This window comes from Salvelinus namaycush, chromosome 20, assembly GCF_016432855.1.
Source record: "Salvelinus namaycush isolate Seneca chromosome 20, SaNama_1.0, whole genome shotgun sequence".
In the NCBI taxonomy this organism is placed as follows: domain Eukaryota; kingdom Metazoa; phylum Chordata; class Actinopteri; order Salmoniformes; family Salmonidae; genus Salvelinus; species Salvelinus namaycush.
In genome coordinates, this window is record NC_052326.1 from 52,371,338 (window position 1) to 52,388,682 (window position 17,345).

Genomic DNA, 17,345 nt, shown 5'->3' on the forward strand with positions numbered 1-17,345 from the left:
AGGGGACTGATACCAACAGGAGAGAGGGGACTGATACCAACAGGAGAGAGGGGACTGATACCAACAGTAGAGAGGGGACTGATACCAACAGTAGAGAGTGGACTGATACCAACAGTAGAGAGGGGACTGATACCAACAGTAGAGAGGGGACTGAGACTAATCTCTCAGTCTATTTACTCTCAGTGAGATGATAATGGTTTTGGGAAGGTCTACTTTAAGCTGGCTGGTCACCATCGGTTACAAGCAACCAAAACCAAACCAAAACAACACGACTTGACTACACACACAACAAGATTGTAAAGAGAGTTTGCTCACTCTCTAGGCTACATGGTGTAGCAGTTCCTTGGTAACCCTGTAGTACCCTGGAGAAACAGGGTAATAAACAGACCCTATGTGAGTTAGAAATCTAAATGAGGATTTAATAGTGGCACCCCGAGTTGCACTAGCAACTGTTACACCCTGACACTACCGGGTTCCTTCACCCAGTCCCTGTCACCTCTAGGAGCTGTTCGTTTTGTCCTCAGCACACCGTGTGGAGAGCTGTGTGTGGAGAGCTGTGTGTGGAGAGCTGTGTGTGGAGAGCTGTGTGTGGAGAGCTGTGTGTGGAGAGCTGTGTGTGGAGAGCTGTGTGTGGAGAGCTGTGTGTGGATAGCTGTGTGTGGAGAGCTGTGTGGAGAGCTGTGTGGAGAGCTGTGTGTGGAGAGCTGTGTGTGGAGAGCTGTGTGTGGAGAGCTGTGTGTGGAGAGCTGTGTGTGGAGAGCTGTGTGGAGAGAGCTGTGTGGAGAGAGCTGTGTGGAGAGAGCTGTGTGGAGAGAGCTGTGTGGAGAGCTGTGTGTGGAGAGCTGTGTGTGGAGAGCTGTGTGTGGAGAGCTGTGTGGAGAGCTGTGTGTGGAGAGCTGTGTGAATTAATGAATAAAATGAATTAAATTGTATTTTCGTGTCAAATCGTCAGATGGCAAACCCATCTCATTTGTCTTCACTCTATTTCTTGAACTGCGTTGTTGGTTAAGGGCTTGTTAGTATGAAATTCACTGTAAGGTCTACACCTGTTTTATTCGGCACATGTGACAAATGCAATTTAATTTGATCCCTTATGGGATTTATTGATACAAAAACAAACATTACAATAATTCATTGTGGTAATTCAGTGATCATTCTTCTTCTGGTGTTCTCTGCATTGCTCATCCCATAAAGAGTGAAATCAATACATAATAGTAAATAAGGTTATCCAAACAATAATTACATCCCTAGAGCAGTACAATAATACACATACAGTAGCAGTCAAAAGTTTTAGGACACCTACTCATTCAAGGGTTTTTCTTTATTTTTACTATTTTCTACATTGTAGAATAACAGTGAAGACATCAAAACTATGAAATAACACGTATGGAATCATATAGTAACCAAAAAAGTGTTAAACAAATCTAAATATATTTTATATTTGAAATTATTCAAATAGCCACCCTTTGCCTTGATGACAGCTTTGCACATTCTTGGCATTCTCTCAACCAGCTTCATGAGGTAGAGACCTGGAATGCATTTCAATTAAGAAGGTGTGCTTTCTTAAAAGTTAATTTGGGGAATTTCTTTCCTTCTTAATGCGTTTGAGCCAATCAGTTGTGTTGTGACAAGGTAGGGGGGTAAACAGAAGTTAGTCCTATTTGGTAAAAGACCAAGTCCATATTATGGCAAGAAAAGCTCAAATAAGCAAAGAGAAACGACAGTCCATCATTACTTTAAGACATGAAGGTCAGTCAATACGGAAAATTTCAAGAACTTTGAAAGTTTCTTAAGTCGCAAAAACCATCAAGCGTTATGATAAAACTGTCTCTCATGATGACCGCCACAGGAAAGGAAGACACAGAGTTACCTCTGCTGCAGAGGACAAGTTCATTAGAGTTACCAGCCTCTGAGATTGCTGTCCAAATAAATGCTTCACAGAGTTCAAGTAACAGACACATCTCAACATCAACTGTTCAGAGGAGACTGTCTGAATCAGGCCTTCATGTCAAATTGCTGCAAAGAAACCACTACTAAAGTACACCAATAAGAAGAGACTTGCTTGGGCCAAGAAACATGAGCAATGGACATTAGACCAGTGGAAATTTGTCCTTTGGTCTGATGAGTCCAAATTTGAGATTTTTGGTTCCAACCTCTGTATCTTTGCCACGGTAAAACATGGAGGAGGTGGTGTGATGGTGTGGGGGTGCTTTGCTGGTGACACTGTCTGTGATTTATTTAGAATTCAAGGCACACTTAACCAGCATGGCTACCACAGTATTCTGCAGCGATACGCCATCCCATCTGGTTTGCGCTTAGTGGGACGATCATTTGTTTTTCAACAGGACAATGACCCAACACACCTCCAGGCTGTGTAAGGGCAATTTGATCAAGAAGGAGAGTGATGGAGTGCTATATCAGATGACCTGGCCTCCACAATCACCCAACCTCAACCCAATTGAGATGGTTGGGGATGAGTCGGACAACAGAGTGAAGGAAAAGCAGCTAACAAGTGCTCAGCATATGTGGGAACTCCTTCAAGACTGTTGGAAAAGCATTTCAGGTGAAGCTGGTTGAGAGAATGCCTAGAGTGTGCAAAGCTGTCATCGAGGCAAAGGGTGGCTATTGGAAGAATCCGAAATATAAAATATATTTTGATTTGTTTAACACTTTTTTGTTTACTACATGATTCCATATGTGTTATTTCATAGTTTTGATGTCTTCACTTATTATAGAAAATAGTAAAAATATAGAAAAACCCTTGAATGAGTAGGTGTGTTCAAAATTTTTGACAGGTACTGTACATATATACATACATAACATATACAGTTAACATGTGTGTAGAGTGTATGTGTGTAGAGTGTGTGTGTGTGTGTGCAGAGGGTGTGTGCAGAGTGTGTGTGTGTGTGTAGAGTGTGTTTACAGAATGTGTTTGCAGAGTGTGTGTGTAGAGAGTGTGTGTAGATTGTGTTTGCAGAGGGGTGTCTGTCTTAAAATGATTCACTTAGAATAGGGTAAAGTTCAAGACACACACACACACACACAGAGGCCTGGCAGTGTTGGTTCTTCATGATAATGTCAGGATGGTCCCAGGGCGGGGAGTCATTATCTTGGGGAAAGGGTTACCGTGGGAACTTTCCTGTGGCTCAACAACTAATCTATGTCTGAGACTGATGAACCAGGCCATCCTAGGCTCCAACGGCCCAGCTTACCTTAGTGTGATCACTGTTCCATAGCCCAGCACTCTGCCATTCAAACCTCTCTGCCTGACCCCTGGTGGAACTCAGAGTCCAGACTCTACTGTAGGTATGCTTCATCAGATCAACAGGCTTCAGTTTTGAGGATTTTCCATTGAGATTCTCATCACTTGAATTAAGGCATAGTGAATCGTGTCCGTATTAAGAATGTGGCTAATCAAGACAAGCCCATTGTTGGTGAGATGAATGGAATCCCGTGATTTAGTAGCATTAGCACCTAGACACAGAGTCATTCATCAAGCTGAGGTAGATAGCTGAGCTCTCTCTGTCTGAAGGCTCTCCTCTCAGCGGGACCCTTGCTATGACCTCTGGTCACCCCTTGAGGTTAACTATTAAAAAGTCAGAAATCACACACTACCCTGTTATCCTTGTTAATGAGTTTAGTTTGGGCCAACACACACAATTTAACTTAACAAACATGTACGCACAAATACACAACTTAACTTAACAAACATGTACACACACACACACACACACTCGCACACAAACAAACATGTACACACACTAGACAATGCTACTATGTAACAATCACACCACACCATCAATGCATGAAGCACACAGTCAGGAGGAGTGGTTCGTCAGGCAGGGTGGTTCGTCAGGCAGGGTGGTTGTTCAGGCAGGGTGGTTATTCAGGCAGGGTGGTTAGTCAGGCAGGGTGGTTAGTCAGGCAGGGTGGTAAGTCAGGCAGGGTGGTTAGTCAGGCATGGTGGTTAGTTCATCAGGCAGGGTGGTTAGTCAGGCAGGGTGGTTGTTCAGGCAGGGTTGTTATTCAGGCAGGGTGGTTAGTCAGGCAGGGTGGTTATTCAGGCAGGGTGGTTAGTCAGGCAGGGTGGTTATTCAGGCAGGGTGGTTAATCAGGCAGGGTGGTTGGTCAGGCAGGGTGGTTGGTCAGGCAGGGTGGTTAGTCAGGCAGGGTGGTTAGTCAGGCAGGGTGGTTGTTCAGGCAGGGTGGTTGGTCAGGCAGGGTGGTTGGTCAGGCAGGGTGGTTAGTCAGGCAGGGTGGTTGTTCAGGCAGGGTGGTTGTTCAGGCAGGGTGGTTCGTCAGGCAGGGTGGTTAGTCAGGCAGGGTGGTTAGTCAGGCAGGGTGGTTGGTCAGGCAGGGTGGTTTGTCAGGCAGGGTGGTTAGTCAGGCAGGGTGGTTGTTCAGGCAGGGTGGTTAGTCAGGCAGGGTGGTTGTTCAGGCAGGGTGGTTGTTCAGGCAGGGTGGTTGTTCAGGCAGGGTGGTTCGTCAGGCAGGGTGGTTCGTCAGGCAGGGTGGTTCGTCAGGCAGGGTGGTTCGTCAGGCAGGGTGGTTTGTCAGGCAGGGTGGTTAGTCAGGCAGGGTGGTTAGTCAGGCAGGGTGGTTAGTCAGGCAGGGTGGTTGGTCAGGCAGGGTGGTTGGTCAGGCAGGGTGGTTGGTTGGTCAGGCAGGGTGGTTGGTCAGGCAGGGTGGTTAGTCAGGCAGGGTGGTTAGTCAGGCAGGGTGGTCAGACAGGGTGGTTAGTCAGGCAGGGTGGTTAGTCAGGCAGGGTGGTTCGTCAGGCAGGGTGGTCGGACAGGCAGGGTGGTTGGTCAGGCAGGGTGGTTATTCAGGCAGGGTGGTTAGTCAGGCAGGGTGGTTAGTCAGGCAGGGTGGTTAGTCAGGCAGGGTGGTTCGTCAGGCAGGGTGGTTAGTCAGGCAGGGTGGTTAGTCAGGCAGGGTGGTTAGTCAGGCAGGGTGGTTAGTCAGGCAGGGTGGTTAGTCAGGCAGGGTGGTTAGTCAGGCAGGGTGGTTAGTCAGTCAGGCAGGTTGGTCAGGCAGGTTGGTTAGTCAGGCAGGTTGGTCAGACAGGGTGGTTGCTATAACATAGGGACCTTTAACCCACCGTTTTCATTTGAAGGTAACTTGTTGAATAAGACATCAAGTGTAATTGGTTGTTGTTACCTGCGTAGGAAAATCATATACACACCTGTCGCTCAGTTACTTCCTGCTTTTCTCCCTCCTCTTCAGATGATGGCAAGGTGCTGAAAGTGGTGTCTGTCCCCAAAGACAACTGGGAGACTGAGGAGATCATTCTGGAGGAGCTGACCGTCTTTCAGGTGAGATGCCTGCTAGGGTTTGACCATTACATCTTCTCTGATGTGTTCTATTACCAACCAGGGTCGGGGTCAATTCATTCCATTTCAATACCTCTTAATTCAGGAAGGACACTGAAATTCCAATCTTCAATCCTTTTCAATAAAGAAAATGTAGATTTTGATTTTGGTTTATTTTCTGAATTGACTTGAATTGAAATGGAATTGACCCCAACCCTTTTACCAACTCAGACGATTTAACTGCTAAAGTTTCAACTTGAGGAGGAATAGGAAGTACATCTGAATTAGGCCCAGTCCAGAAACACTTACTGTACCTCACAGGAAGTACATCTGAATTGGGCCCAGTCCAGAAACATTACTGTACCTCATAGGAAGTACATGTAGATCTGACAGAAATGGATAGGTAATAGTAGCTCCACCTTGTCCTCTGATAGAATATGTTGGAATTATAGACTACTAGCAATTTGATAGACTAATAGGAAATTCCACCATAGTATGCCAATCAAATTCTCTCAGATCTACAGGAGTGCCTAGGGGTAGAGACTAGGAGATAAGGCCTAGGGGCTAGGAGATAAGTGATAGAGGATAAGGCCTAGGGGCTGGGAGATAAGGGCTAGGAGATAAGGGATAGAGGATAAGGCCCAGGGGCTGGGAGAAAAGGCCTAAGTGCTAGGAGATAATGCCTAGGGGCTAGGAGATAAAGCCTAGGAGCTGGGAGAATAGGCCTGGGGGCATGGAGATAAGGCCTAGGTGCTAGGAGATAAGGGCTAGGGAATAAGACATAGGGGCTAGGAGATAAGGCCTAGGGGAAAGGAGATTAGGAGCTAGGAGAATAGGCCTGGGGGCATGGAGATACGGCCTAGGTGCTAGGAGATAAGGGCTAGGGAATAAGACCTAGGGGCTAGGAGATAAGGCCCCGGGGAAAGGAGATAAGGGCTAGAGGATAGGGTTTAGTTCTGGACCATCCCGTAGATTTGTTTTCTCAAGTTTCCCAGTAGCATGCCATCTTTTGACCTGTCTGCCGTGTCATCTGTTCTGACATCAGCTGTTGTTTCCATTGGGGTAATCACATACTTGACCAAAATAACTAACTAACCCCCTAAGAGGAAAAACAGATACAGACCCATTTTTCCCAGGGTTTCCCAAACTAAATAGACAGACTATCTCCTATTAGGGAAGAAGAGAACAGAGAGTGAAGTGTGGAACAGCAACAACAACATAGGACAAGATGGCCGTGTGTATTTATTGGAGTTAAGCTGTTTAATCCTCTCTTAACAAACAAGAAGATGAATGTCAGGGCCAGTATTCACAGTCAGTGTCTCAGAGGAGGAGACTTTGATCGAGGAATCCGTTTTTTTTCCTTTCATAATGAATAAGATCCTATGGACACGGGGACCTGATCTTTGTGAATACGGGCTTGGAGCTCCGACCTAGGAAAAAACACGACTCTAACCTCTTGGAGAAAAAATAAATAAAATCTATCCTCTTGGATAGGGTTGAACCACAAACATACTTATACATGACATCATTGGGTTTAACATGGGAGGTTTTGGGGGGGGGGGGGGGGGGGGGGTTGACTTCGATATGACCTGGCAGTGTCAGGCCTTGGGTAGGATGTTAACCACATAGCTCATTAGACTGGGTTGGGGTTAATACACAGAGTTTGAGTGGCAATGAGTCTCCCTGAGGGAAGAACAGAGGTCCATGTGTGTGTGTCAGTGTGTGTGTGTGTGTGTGTGTGTGTGTGTGTGTGTGTGTGTGTGTGTGTGTGTGTGTGTGTCTGCGCGCGTGTGTATGTGTGTGTGTGTGTGTGTGTCTGCACGCGCGTGTGTGTGTGGCCTGCGCCTGGTAGAGAGTTAGCTAGCTAGCTAAGAGAATGTGTGTGTATGTGAGGAGACATATGATAGCAAGGTAATCGTCCTCATCCCTCTAAAGGCTATCTGAATAGGATGCAGCTCACTTGGACTGTCAGGGGTCATTGACTCACAATGGCACCATGTTTAAATGAACCACTGAGTCAGATGATGTTGGTAATGGTGTGCCTTGGTATGTGGGTTCTCTAGAGCAGCCTTTTAGTTCATTATTTCACACACACACACACACACACACACACACACACACACACGCATGCACACACACACACGCATGCACACGCACACACACACGTACGCACACCCACATACACACACGCACGCATACACACACAAACACACACATATGCACACATGCACACACACACACACACATGCACACGCATACACACACGCATGCACACACACCTACACACACACACACGCAAGCATGCACATGCACACACGCACACACACACACACACACACACACACACACACACACACACACACATACACACACACACGTGCACGTGCACACACACACACACACACTAAATATTGTCTTGTGTGATATCGACCTGTGTGTTAACCCATTGTGTTCTGATCCTGCAGACTCAGGCCCCCATTCTTAACATGGAGCTGTCTACCAAACGAGTAAGTCTGCTGTGTGTGTGTGTGTGTGTGTGTGTGTGTGTGTGTGTGTGTGTGTGTGTGTGTGTGTGTGTGTGTGTGTGTGTGTGTGTGTGTGTGTGTGTGTGTGTGTGTGTGTGTGTGTGTGTGTGTGTGTGTGTGTGTGTGGGTGGTCATCCTCAGTTAATAGAAAATGTAGCAGTAACATACCATTCCAGTGATGATTACAAACAAATAGATGATTGATTTACACATAGTTTACACATAGTTTCTCCAGCAGTGGACTCCTCTCAGAGTACGTTGAGAAGAGTCTTGAAAAATCCCACAAAATCCAGATTCTATGTGTAAATGTTTTAAATACATCAAATCCCATTTTATTTTTTGTCTCATGCGCAGAAGAAATGCTTACTTACAAACCCTTAACCAACAACGCAATTCAAGAAATAGGGTTAGAATATATTTACTAAATAAACTAAAGTAAAAAATATAATAATAAAAAGTAACACAATAAAATAACAACAATGAGGCTATATAAAGGGGGGGGGGGGGTACTGGTTAGTTAAGGTAATTTGTACATGTAGGTGTAACGGTCATTGTTGCATGAAGAAGTGGACCAAAGCGCAGCGTGGTAAGTGTTCATGATTTATTAGTAAAACTGAACACTGAATAACAAAACAACAAAGAGAACGAACGACACCGAAACAGTTCTGTCTGGTGCAGCAACACAAAAAACAGAAAACAACTACCCACAAAACACAGGTGGGGAAAAAGGCTACCTAAGTATGGTTCTCAATCAGAGACAACGATAGACAGCTGCCTCTGATTGAGAACCACACCCGGCCAAACACATAGAAATAGAAAACATAGAACACAAAACATAGAATGCCCACCCCAACTGTCACGCCCTGACCAAACCAAAATAGAGACATGAAAATGATCTCTAAGGTCAGGGCGTGACAGTAGGGGTAAAGTGACTAATAATGATGAGGCTATATACAGGGGGGGGGGGGGGGGGGGGTACTGGTTAGTTAAGGCATTTGTACATGTAGGTAGGGGTAAAGTGACTAATAATGATGAGGCTATATACAGGGGGGGGGGGGGGGGTTACTGGTTAGTTAAGGCATTTGTACATGTAGGTAGGGGTAAAGTGACTAATAATGATGAGACTATATACAGGGGGGTGCTGGTTAGTTAAGGCATTTGTACATGTAGGTAGGGGTAAAGTGACTAATAATGATGAGGCTATATACAGGGGGGGGGGGGGGGTACTGGTTAGTTAAGGTCATTTGTACATGTAGGTAGGGGTAAAGTGACTAATAATGATGAGGCTATATACAGGGGGGGGGGGGGTACTGGTTAGTTAAGGCATTTGTACATGTAGGTAGGGGTAAAGTGACTAATAATGATGAGGCTATATACAGGGGGGGTACTGGTTAGGTAAGGCATTTGTACATGTAGGTAGGGGTAAAGTGACTAATAATGATGAGGCTATATACAGGGGGGGTACTGGTTAGTTAAGGCATTTGTACATGTAGGTAGGGGTAAAGTGACTAATAATGATGAGGCTATATACAGGGGGGGGGGGGTACTGGTTAGTTAAGGCATTTGTACATGTAGGTAGGGGTAAAGTGACTAATAATGATGAGGCTAATAATGATGAGGCTGTCAGTGGCAGCTCAACCCGTTCTCTCTATCGCCCTCAACACCCAATCTACTCACACGCGCAAACACTCACATTGACTCACATACACGCTGTCCCTCTCTCCACTTACCTTCGTTGGCCTCTTGTTTTTTGGTCAGAGAAAATGACAATTTACGTGGTATTGCTTTGTGCACTGACTTTACTGAACTCTGGAGAAAACGAACATTGTCGCAGGGTGAGTACATCTGACAATGTACTCTCGTGTCCATTAGACATTTTGTCTGCAGGAACTCGCTCTTTTTCACTCGGTCCACTCGTCCAAGTGCCGATGCATTTGTGGCATGATGTGAACAGTACGAATTTGTGTCACTACCAAAGTCTAATGGTTTTAAATGACTGTTTTGTATTGTCTGGAAACTCACTTGTAGAATTCGCTTGCAGTAGGTCTCTTAAAAAAGAGAAGCCGTGCAAGGTTATTAAACAGAGGTGCTTAGTTATTCTTCTGTTGTTGATATCAGGTAACGTGCAACCTAACCCTGGCCCTGATATGCAATGTCTCCAAACCCCCTCTGATTTTAAATCAAGATCTGGTTTTGGTATTTTTCATTTAAATGTACGCAGCCTGTTGTCAAAAATTGATGGGGTTAGGATTTGGGCTAAATCAACTGATGCTGATGTAATTGTGTTTTCTGAAACCTGGCTCAGCAAGTCTATTTTTGATAAGGATATTTGTATAAGTGGTTACAATGTTTATCGCACAGATCGGGTTAAGAAAGGTGGGGGTGTGGCTATATGTAAAATCTAAATTCCATGTAAGTGTGGCAAAGTCTGAAACTATTTGTAAACAGTTGGAATTTCTTGCTTTGAATATTGAGGTTTCAAAGGGCCTCTCTATAACTGTGATTGGCTGTTATAGACCCCCCTCTGCTCTCGGTGATGCATTTTCTTCTTTGACGCACCTTATGTCTAAACTTCTTTACAGTGAAATGATCTTGATTGGTGATCTCATCTGGTGCTGGTTAAAGCCGGTGTCTGATGATTTAAAAATGTTTTGTAATTCTATGAATCTTACCCAGTGTAACGGGTGTCTAGATCTTCCTCCTCCTCGGACGAGGAGAGGAGAGAAGGATCGGAGGACCAAAATGCAGCGGGTTGTGAATACATAATGATTTATTTACAGACGAAGACGAAACACGAAGAACACTTGAAATGATTACAAAATAACAAAACGAAAACGTAGACAGACCTGAACTCTGAGAACTTACATGAAACACGAAGAACGCACGAACAGGTACAGACTACAACAAAACGAACGAACAAACCGAAACAGTCCCGTGTGGTGCGCAGACACAGACACGGAAGACAATCACCCACAAACAAACAGTGTGAACAGCCATGTAACGGCTTTCTTCCATAGGTGAAGGAGAGGACCAAAGTGCAGCGCGGCTAGTGTTCAACATGTTTAATAAAAGAACAAGTGAAACACTACAAACAACATACAAAATAACAAATGTGCAAAACCGATACAGACCTATCTGGTGCAGAACACAAACACAGAGACAGGTAACAAACACCCACAAAATCCCAACACAAAACAAGCCTCCTATATATGATTCTCAATCAGGGACAACGATTACCATCTGCCTCTGATTGAGAACCATATTAGGCTGGACATAGAAACAGACAAACTAGACACACAACATAGAATTCCCACCCAGCTCACGTCCTGACCAACTAAACACATACAAAACAACAGAAAACAGGTCAGGAACGTGACAGAACCCCCCCCTCAAGGTGCGAACTCCGGGCGCACCCCTAAAACTCAAGGGGAGGGTCTGGGTGGGCATCTGTCCGCGGTGGCGGCTCCGGCGCAGGACGAGGACACCACTCCACCACTGTCTTTGTCCCCCTCCTTAGCGTCCTTTGAGTGGCGACCCTCGCCCACGACCTTGGCCTAAGAATCCTCCCCAAGGCCCCCACATGATTTAGGAGGTAGCTCAGGACAGAGAGGTAGCTCAGGACAGAGAGGTAGCTCAGGACAGAGAGGTAGCTCAGGACAGAGAGGTAGCTCAGGACAGAGGGGCAACTCCGGACTAATGGCAGCTCCGGACTGAGTGGCAGCTCCGGACTGAGTGGCAGCTCCGGACTGAGTGGCAGCTCCGGACTGAGTGGCAGCTCCGGACTGGGTGGCAGCTCATGACTGGGTGGCAGCTCATGACTGGGTGGCAGCTCATGACTGGGTGGCAGCTCATGACTGGGTGGCAGCTCCGGACTGGAGGGCAGCTCATGACTGGAGGGCAGCTCATGACTGGAGGGCAGCTCATGACTGGAGGGCAGCTCATGACTGGAGGGCAGCTCATGACTGGAGGGCAGCTCATGACTGGAGGGCAGCTCATGACTGGAGGGCAGCTCATGACTATAGGGCAGCTCATGACTGTAGGGCAGCTCATGACTGTAGGGCAGCTCATGACTGTAGGGCAGCTCATGACTGTAGGGCAGCTCATGACTGTAGGGCAGCTCTGGCAGCTCCTGACTGGCTGGCGGCTCTGGCAGCTCCTGACCGGCTGGCGTCTCTGGCAGCTCCTGACCGGCTGGCGTCTCTGGCAGCTCCTGACCGGCTGGCGTCTCTGGCAGCTCCTGACCGGCTGGCGTCTCTGGCAGCTCCTGACTGGCTGGCGTCTCTGGCAGCTCCTGACTGGCTGGCGTCTCTGGCAGCTCCTGACTGACGGACGGCTCTAGCGGCTCCTGACTGACGGACGGCTCTAATGGCTCGGGACAGACGGGCGGCTCTAATGGCTCGTGGCAGACGGATGACTCAGATGGCGCTGGGCAGACAGATGGCTCAGACGGCGCTGGGCAGACGGATGGCTCAGACGGCGCTGGGCAGACGGATGGCTCAGACGGCGCTGGGCAGACGGATGGCTCAGACGGCGCTGGGCAGACGGATGGCTCAGACGGCGCTGGGCAGACGGATGGCTCAGACGGCGCTGGGCAGACGAGCAGTGCAGGCGGCGTTGGGCAGACGGGCAGTTCAGGCACCGCTGGGCAGACGGCAGACTCTGGCCGGCTGAGACGCACTATAGGCCTGATGCGTGGTGCCGGAACTGGAGGTACCGGGCTGAGGGCACGCACCTCAGGGCGAGTGCGGGGAGGAGGAACAGGGCTCTGGAGATGCACTGGAAGCCTGGTGCGTGGTGTAGGCACTGGTGGTACTGGGCTGGGGCGGGAAGGTGGCGCCGGATATACCGGACCGTGAAGGAGGACACGCGCTCTTGAGCACCGATCCTCTCCAACCTTACCAGGTTGAATGGTCCCCGTAGCCCTGCCAGTGCGGCGAGGTGGAATAGCCCGCACTGGGCTATGCAGGCGAACCGGGGACACCACCTGTAAGGCTGGTGCCATGTACGCCGGCCCGAGGAGACGTACTGGAGGCCAGATATGTTGGGCCGGCTTCATGGCACCCGGCTCGATGCCCAACCTAGCCCTACCAGTGCGGCAAGGTGGAATAGCCCGCACTGGGCTAAGCACGCGTACTGGGGACACCGTGCGCTTTACCGCATAACACGGTGTCTGACCAGTACGACGCCCTCTCACTCCACGGTAAGCCCGGGGAGTTGGCTCAGGTATCCAACCCGGCTTCGCCACACTCCCCTTTAGCCCCCCCCCAAGAAATTTTTGGGTGAGCCTCTCGGGCTTCCAGCCTCTCTTACGTGCTGCCTCCTCAATCCACCGCTCCTGGGCTGTGGCTGCCTCCTTCTCCTCCCGAGAGCGGCGATTCTCTCCAACCTTTGCCCAGGGTCCTTTTCCGTTCATGATTTCCTCCCATGACCATTCCTCCTGGTACCGCTGCTGCTGTTGCTGCTGCCCGTTGCCACGCTGCTTGGTCCGGGTTTGGTGGGTGTTTCTGTACTGGTTTTGTCTTCATGTTTGAAGACAGGTGTTTATTTGACACCCAGTAGTCCGGTTTGGACATTTTTGGTTTACGGGTTGGGAATTAAACTCAACGTATTGAAGCTCTGCTGTTCCTGCGTCTGATTCCACTACACCCCGACACCTAGAGCATTACAAGCCAACCTATATATGATTCTCAATCAGAGGAAAAGTCAAACACCTGTCTCTGATTGAGAACCATATAAGGCTAATTACCAACCACCTAAACATAGAAACACAAAACATAGAATGCCCACCCCAACTCACGCCCTGACCAACTAAACACATACAAAAATAACATAAAACAGGTCAGGAACGTGACACCCAGTTGATTAATTCACCCACTCGCCCAAATCTTAAATGCCCAGATAAATCTACCCTGATTGATTTGATATTGACAAATGTTCCACATAAATATTCTGCGGTTGGTGTTTTTTGTAATGATTTAAGTGACCATTGTGCTGTTGTTGCTGTTAGAAATACTAAGGTTCCAAAGACAAATCCACGTTTTATTTGTAAGAGAAATTTGAAGTGTTTTAATGAGCAGGCTTTCTTTCATGATTTGTTTTATTTTGACTGGAGCAAGATTGAGCTTATCCCTGATGTGGAAACTGCCTGGATATTCTTTCATGATGGTTTTTTCCAAATAGTAAACAAACATGCCCCATTCCGCAGGTTCAGGGTTAAAGGGCGGGATAATCCATGGTTTTCTTCTGAGCTGTCGTGTATTATTCACAACCGTAATCTAGCCTGGGCTAAAGCAAGGAAATCTTGTTCTGATGCTGATTGGCTTATTTTTAGGCAGTTAAGAAACAAGTGTTCTTTTCTTCTCAGGAAGGCCAAGTCTGAATATTTTATGTCTGTTACCACTGATAACCTGAATGACCCTAGAAAGTTTTGGAATGCTATTAAGTCTATGTCTGGTAACAGTAATGTTAATGAATTACCGTCATGTGTTTTGAAGGACTCTGTTGCTATATATGACAAAACTGAAATGCTGAATTGTTTCAATGAGCACTTTGTATCATCTGGTAGGCTGTTTGATTCAGTGCCCTCTGTCTCTGTACAACCCTGTGTGGATGAACCAGTGTCCTCTGTCTCTGTACAACCCTGTGTGGATGAACCAGTGAGAGCTGGTCAAACTTTTAGCTTTCTGCCATTCTCAGTGCAGGTGGTACATAAAGCCCTGAAATCCTTAGATCAAAGAAAGCCTGCAGGTCCTGATCTTTTGGATCCCTGCTTTTTAAATCTGGCAGCTGATTTCATAGCTGAACCACTTACATATCTGTTCAATCTAACCCTGGAATGTAATGAAATTCCAAAGATCTGGAAATCAGCATTTGTCCTACCACTTTTAAAAGGGGGAGATCCAACTCTTTTAAATAATTATAGGCCAATCTCAAAGCTGTCACCCCTGGTGAAAATACTTGAAACCCTTGTAAGTGAACAGCTAAAAGAGTTTTTATTTACTAACTCTATTTTATCAATGTACCAATCGGGCTTCAGGAAGAAGCATAGCACAATTACAGCAGCCATGAAGGTTTTAAATGATATCACTGAAGCCCTTGACAAAAAACAGCACTGTGTCTCACTTTTTATTGATCTCTCTAAGGCTTTTGATACAGTTGATCATGCTATACTAAGGCAGAGATTGTTGAGTGTAGGTCTTTCGGAGCATGCAGTTGCATGGTTTGCTAACTATCTGTCTGATAGAACTCAGTGCACTCAATTTGATGGGCTTATGTCTGTTAAATTGTCTGTCCTGAATGGTGTGCCCCAGGGCTCTGTACTTGGTCCTCTCTTATTCACTATTTATATAAATGATTTAGACAAAAATGTCCAAAATGCACAACTTCATTTTTATGCTGATGATACTGTTATTTACTGTTGTGCCTCATCTCTTACAAAAGCTTTCCAGACCTTGCAAACTGCTTTTTATACTGTTCAACATACCTTGTGTCAATTGAAGCTTATCCTCAATACTGACAAAACTAAACTAATGGTGTTTTCTAATGCAAGAAATAGACCTCTGAACCTTTCACCTGTTACTACCTGTCAGGGCAAGGAGATTGAGGTTGTAACCTCATACAAATATCTTGGAATTCTAATTGATGACGGCCTCTCTTTTAAATTGCATATTCAACAACTTACAAAAAAAATTGAAGCTGAAATTGGGATTTTATTTTAGGAATAAGGCCTGTTTTTCTTTTGAAGCCAGAAGGAGGCTAGTATCAGCTACATTTATGCCTTTACTAGAATCTGGGGATATTTTATATATGAATGCTTCCGCTCAGTGTTTGAGATCAATTGACACTCTTTACCATGGCACTTTGAGATTTATTTTAAACTGCAAAACCCTTACGCACCACTGCACTTTGTATACCAGGGTTGGCTGGCCTTCTCTAGTCACTCGTAGGCTCAGTCACTGGTATACTTTTATTTACAAAGCCATTTTGGGTTTACTACCTTTTTATTTGGGCATTTTTATTGTTCAGAAATGTGGTGGGTACTCTCTTCGTTCGCTAGACTTTATCCTGCTAACTGTTCCAAATGTCCGAACTGAATTTGGTAAAAGGTCTTTTATGTACTCTGCGCCATCGTCTTGGAACACCTTACAAAATAATTTTAAACTGGAAGAACTTGTCCCGATTGGTGTTTTTAAATCACTGATGAAGGATTTTGAGGCTGATTCCCTGACCTGTCAATGTTTTTAATTTGCTGTTTTTGATATTGTTATACTCTTGTGAATTCATGAATGGTTTTTACTAGATTACTTGTAGTTTTTCATGTTGTCTGTCTGTAATTTTTTGTAATGACTTGGTGCTGCCTATCTTGGCCAGGACGCTCTTGAAAAAGAGATTTTAAATCTCAATGAGCCCTTCCTGGTTAAATAAAGGTTAAATAAAATAAAATAAATAAATATATACAGGGGGGGTACTGGTTAGTTAAGGCATTTGTACATGTAGGTAGGGGTAAAGTGACTAATAATGATGAGGCTATATACAGGGGGGGTACTGGGTAGTTAAGGCATTTGTACATGTAGGTAGGGGTAAAGTGACTATTCATAGATAATAACAAAAGAGAAGCAGCATTGTAAAACAAATGGGCGGGGTTTCAATGTAAACTGTCTGGGTAGTCATTTGATTGATTACTCAGCAGTCCAATGGCTTGGGGGTAGATACTCTTTAAAGAGGTAGGGTTTCAGATGTTTTCAGAAGAAGGACAGGGATTCTGCTGTCCTAGATGGTTCCACCATTGGGGGTGCCAGGACAGAGAAGAGCTTTGACTGGGCTGAGTGGGAGCTGCCCTCCTGTAGGGGTGGGAGGGGCCAAGAGACCAGAGGTGGCAGAAGGGAGTGCTCGCATTGGGGTGTAGGGTTTGAGCATAGCCTGAAGGTAGGGAGGGGCAGTTCCTCTAGCTGCTCTGTAGGTAAGCACCATAGTCTTTTAGTGGATGTGAGCTTCGACTGGAAGTCAGTGGAGTGTGCGGAGGAGCAGAGTGGGAGAACTTGGGAAGGTTGAACACCAGGTCAGCGTTCTGGAGAAATTGCAGGGGTTTGATGACACAAGCAGAGAGCCCAGCCAATAGAGAGTTGCAGTAGTCCAGACAGGAGATGACAAGTGCCTGGACTAGAACCTGTGTCTCTTCTTGTGTGAGGTAGGGTCGTACTCTATGGATGTTCTAGAGCATGAACCTGCAGGAGCGAGTCACTGCTTTGATGTTTGCAGAGAACGACAGGGTGTTGTCCAGGGTCAAGCCACGGTTCTTTACACTCTGGGAGGGGGGGGGGGGGGGGGCACTGTGCAGTTGTCAACTGTGTTGGAGGTCTTTGAGCAGGCAGGTCTTCCCTGGGAGGAAGAGCAGCTCTGTCTTGTCGAGGTTGAGCTTGAGGTGGTGGGCCAACATCTGAGCAGAGATATTTGCCAGGAACGCAGAGATGTGTGCCGCAACCTGGGTGTTAGAAGGGGGGGAGGAGAA

The 17,345-nt window shown here is 46.5% G+C and overlaps 1 protein-coding gene across 2 annotated transcripts in view; it reads left to right on the forward strand.

Annotated features, from left to right (window-relative positions):
* The window catches only part of LOC120065501 (semaphorin-3D-like), a 172,191-nt gene that overhangs the window by 144,581 nt on the left and 10,265 nt on the right, over positions 1-17,345 (forward strand). The window contains exons 13-14 of one of the 2 annotated variants that reach the window (XM_039016554.1): positions 5,227-5,315; positions 7,778-7,819. In XM_039016554.1, the coding sequence (XP_038872482.1) occupies positions 5,227-5,315; positions 7,778-7,819 (131 nt within the window). The remainder of the gene's footprint in view (positions 1-5,226; positions 5,316-7,777; positions 7,820-17,345) is intronic. The other variant, XM_039016555.1, reaches the window with a different exon arrangement.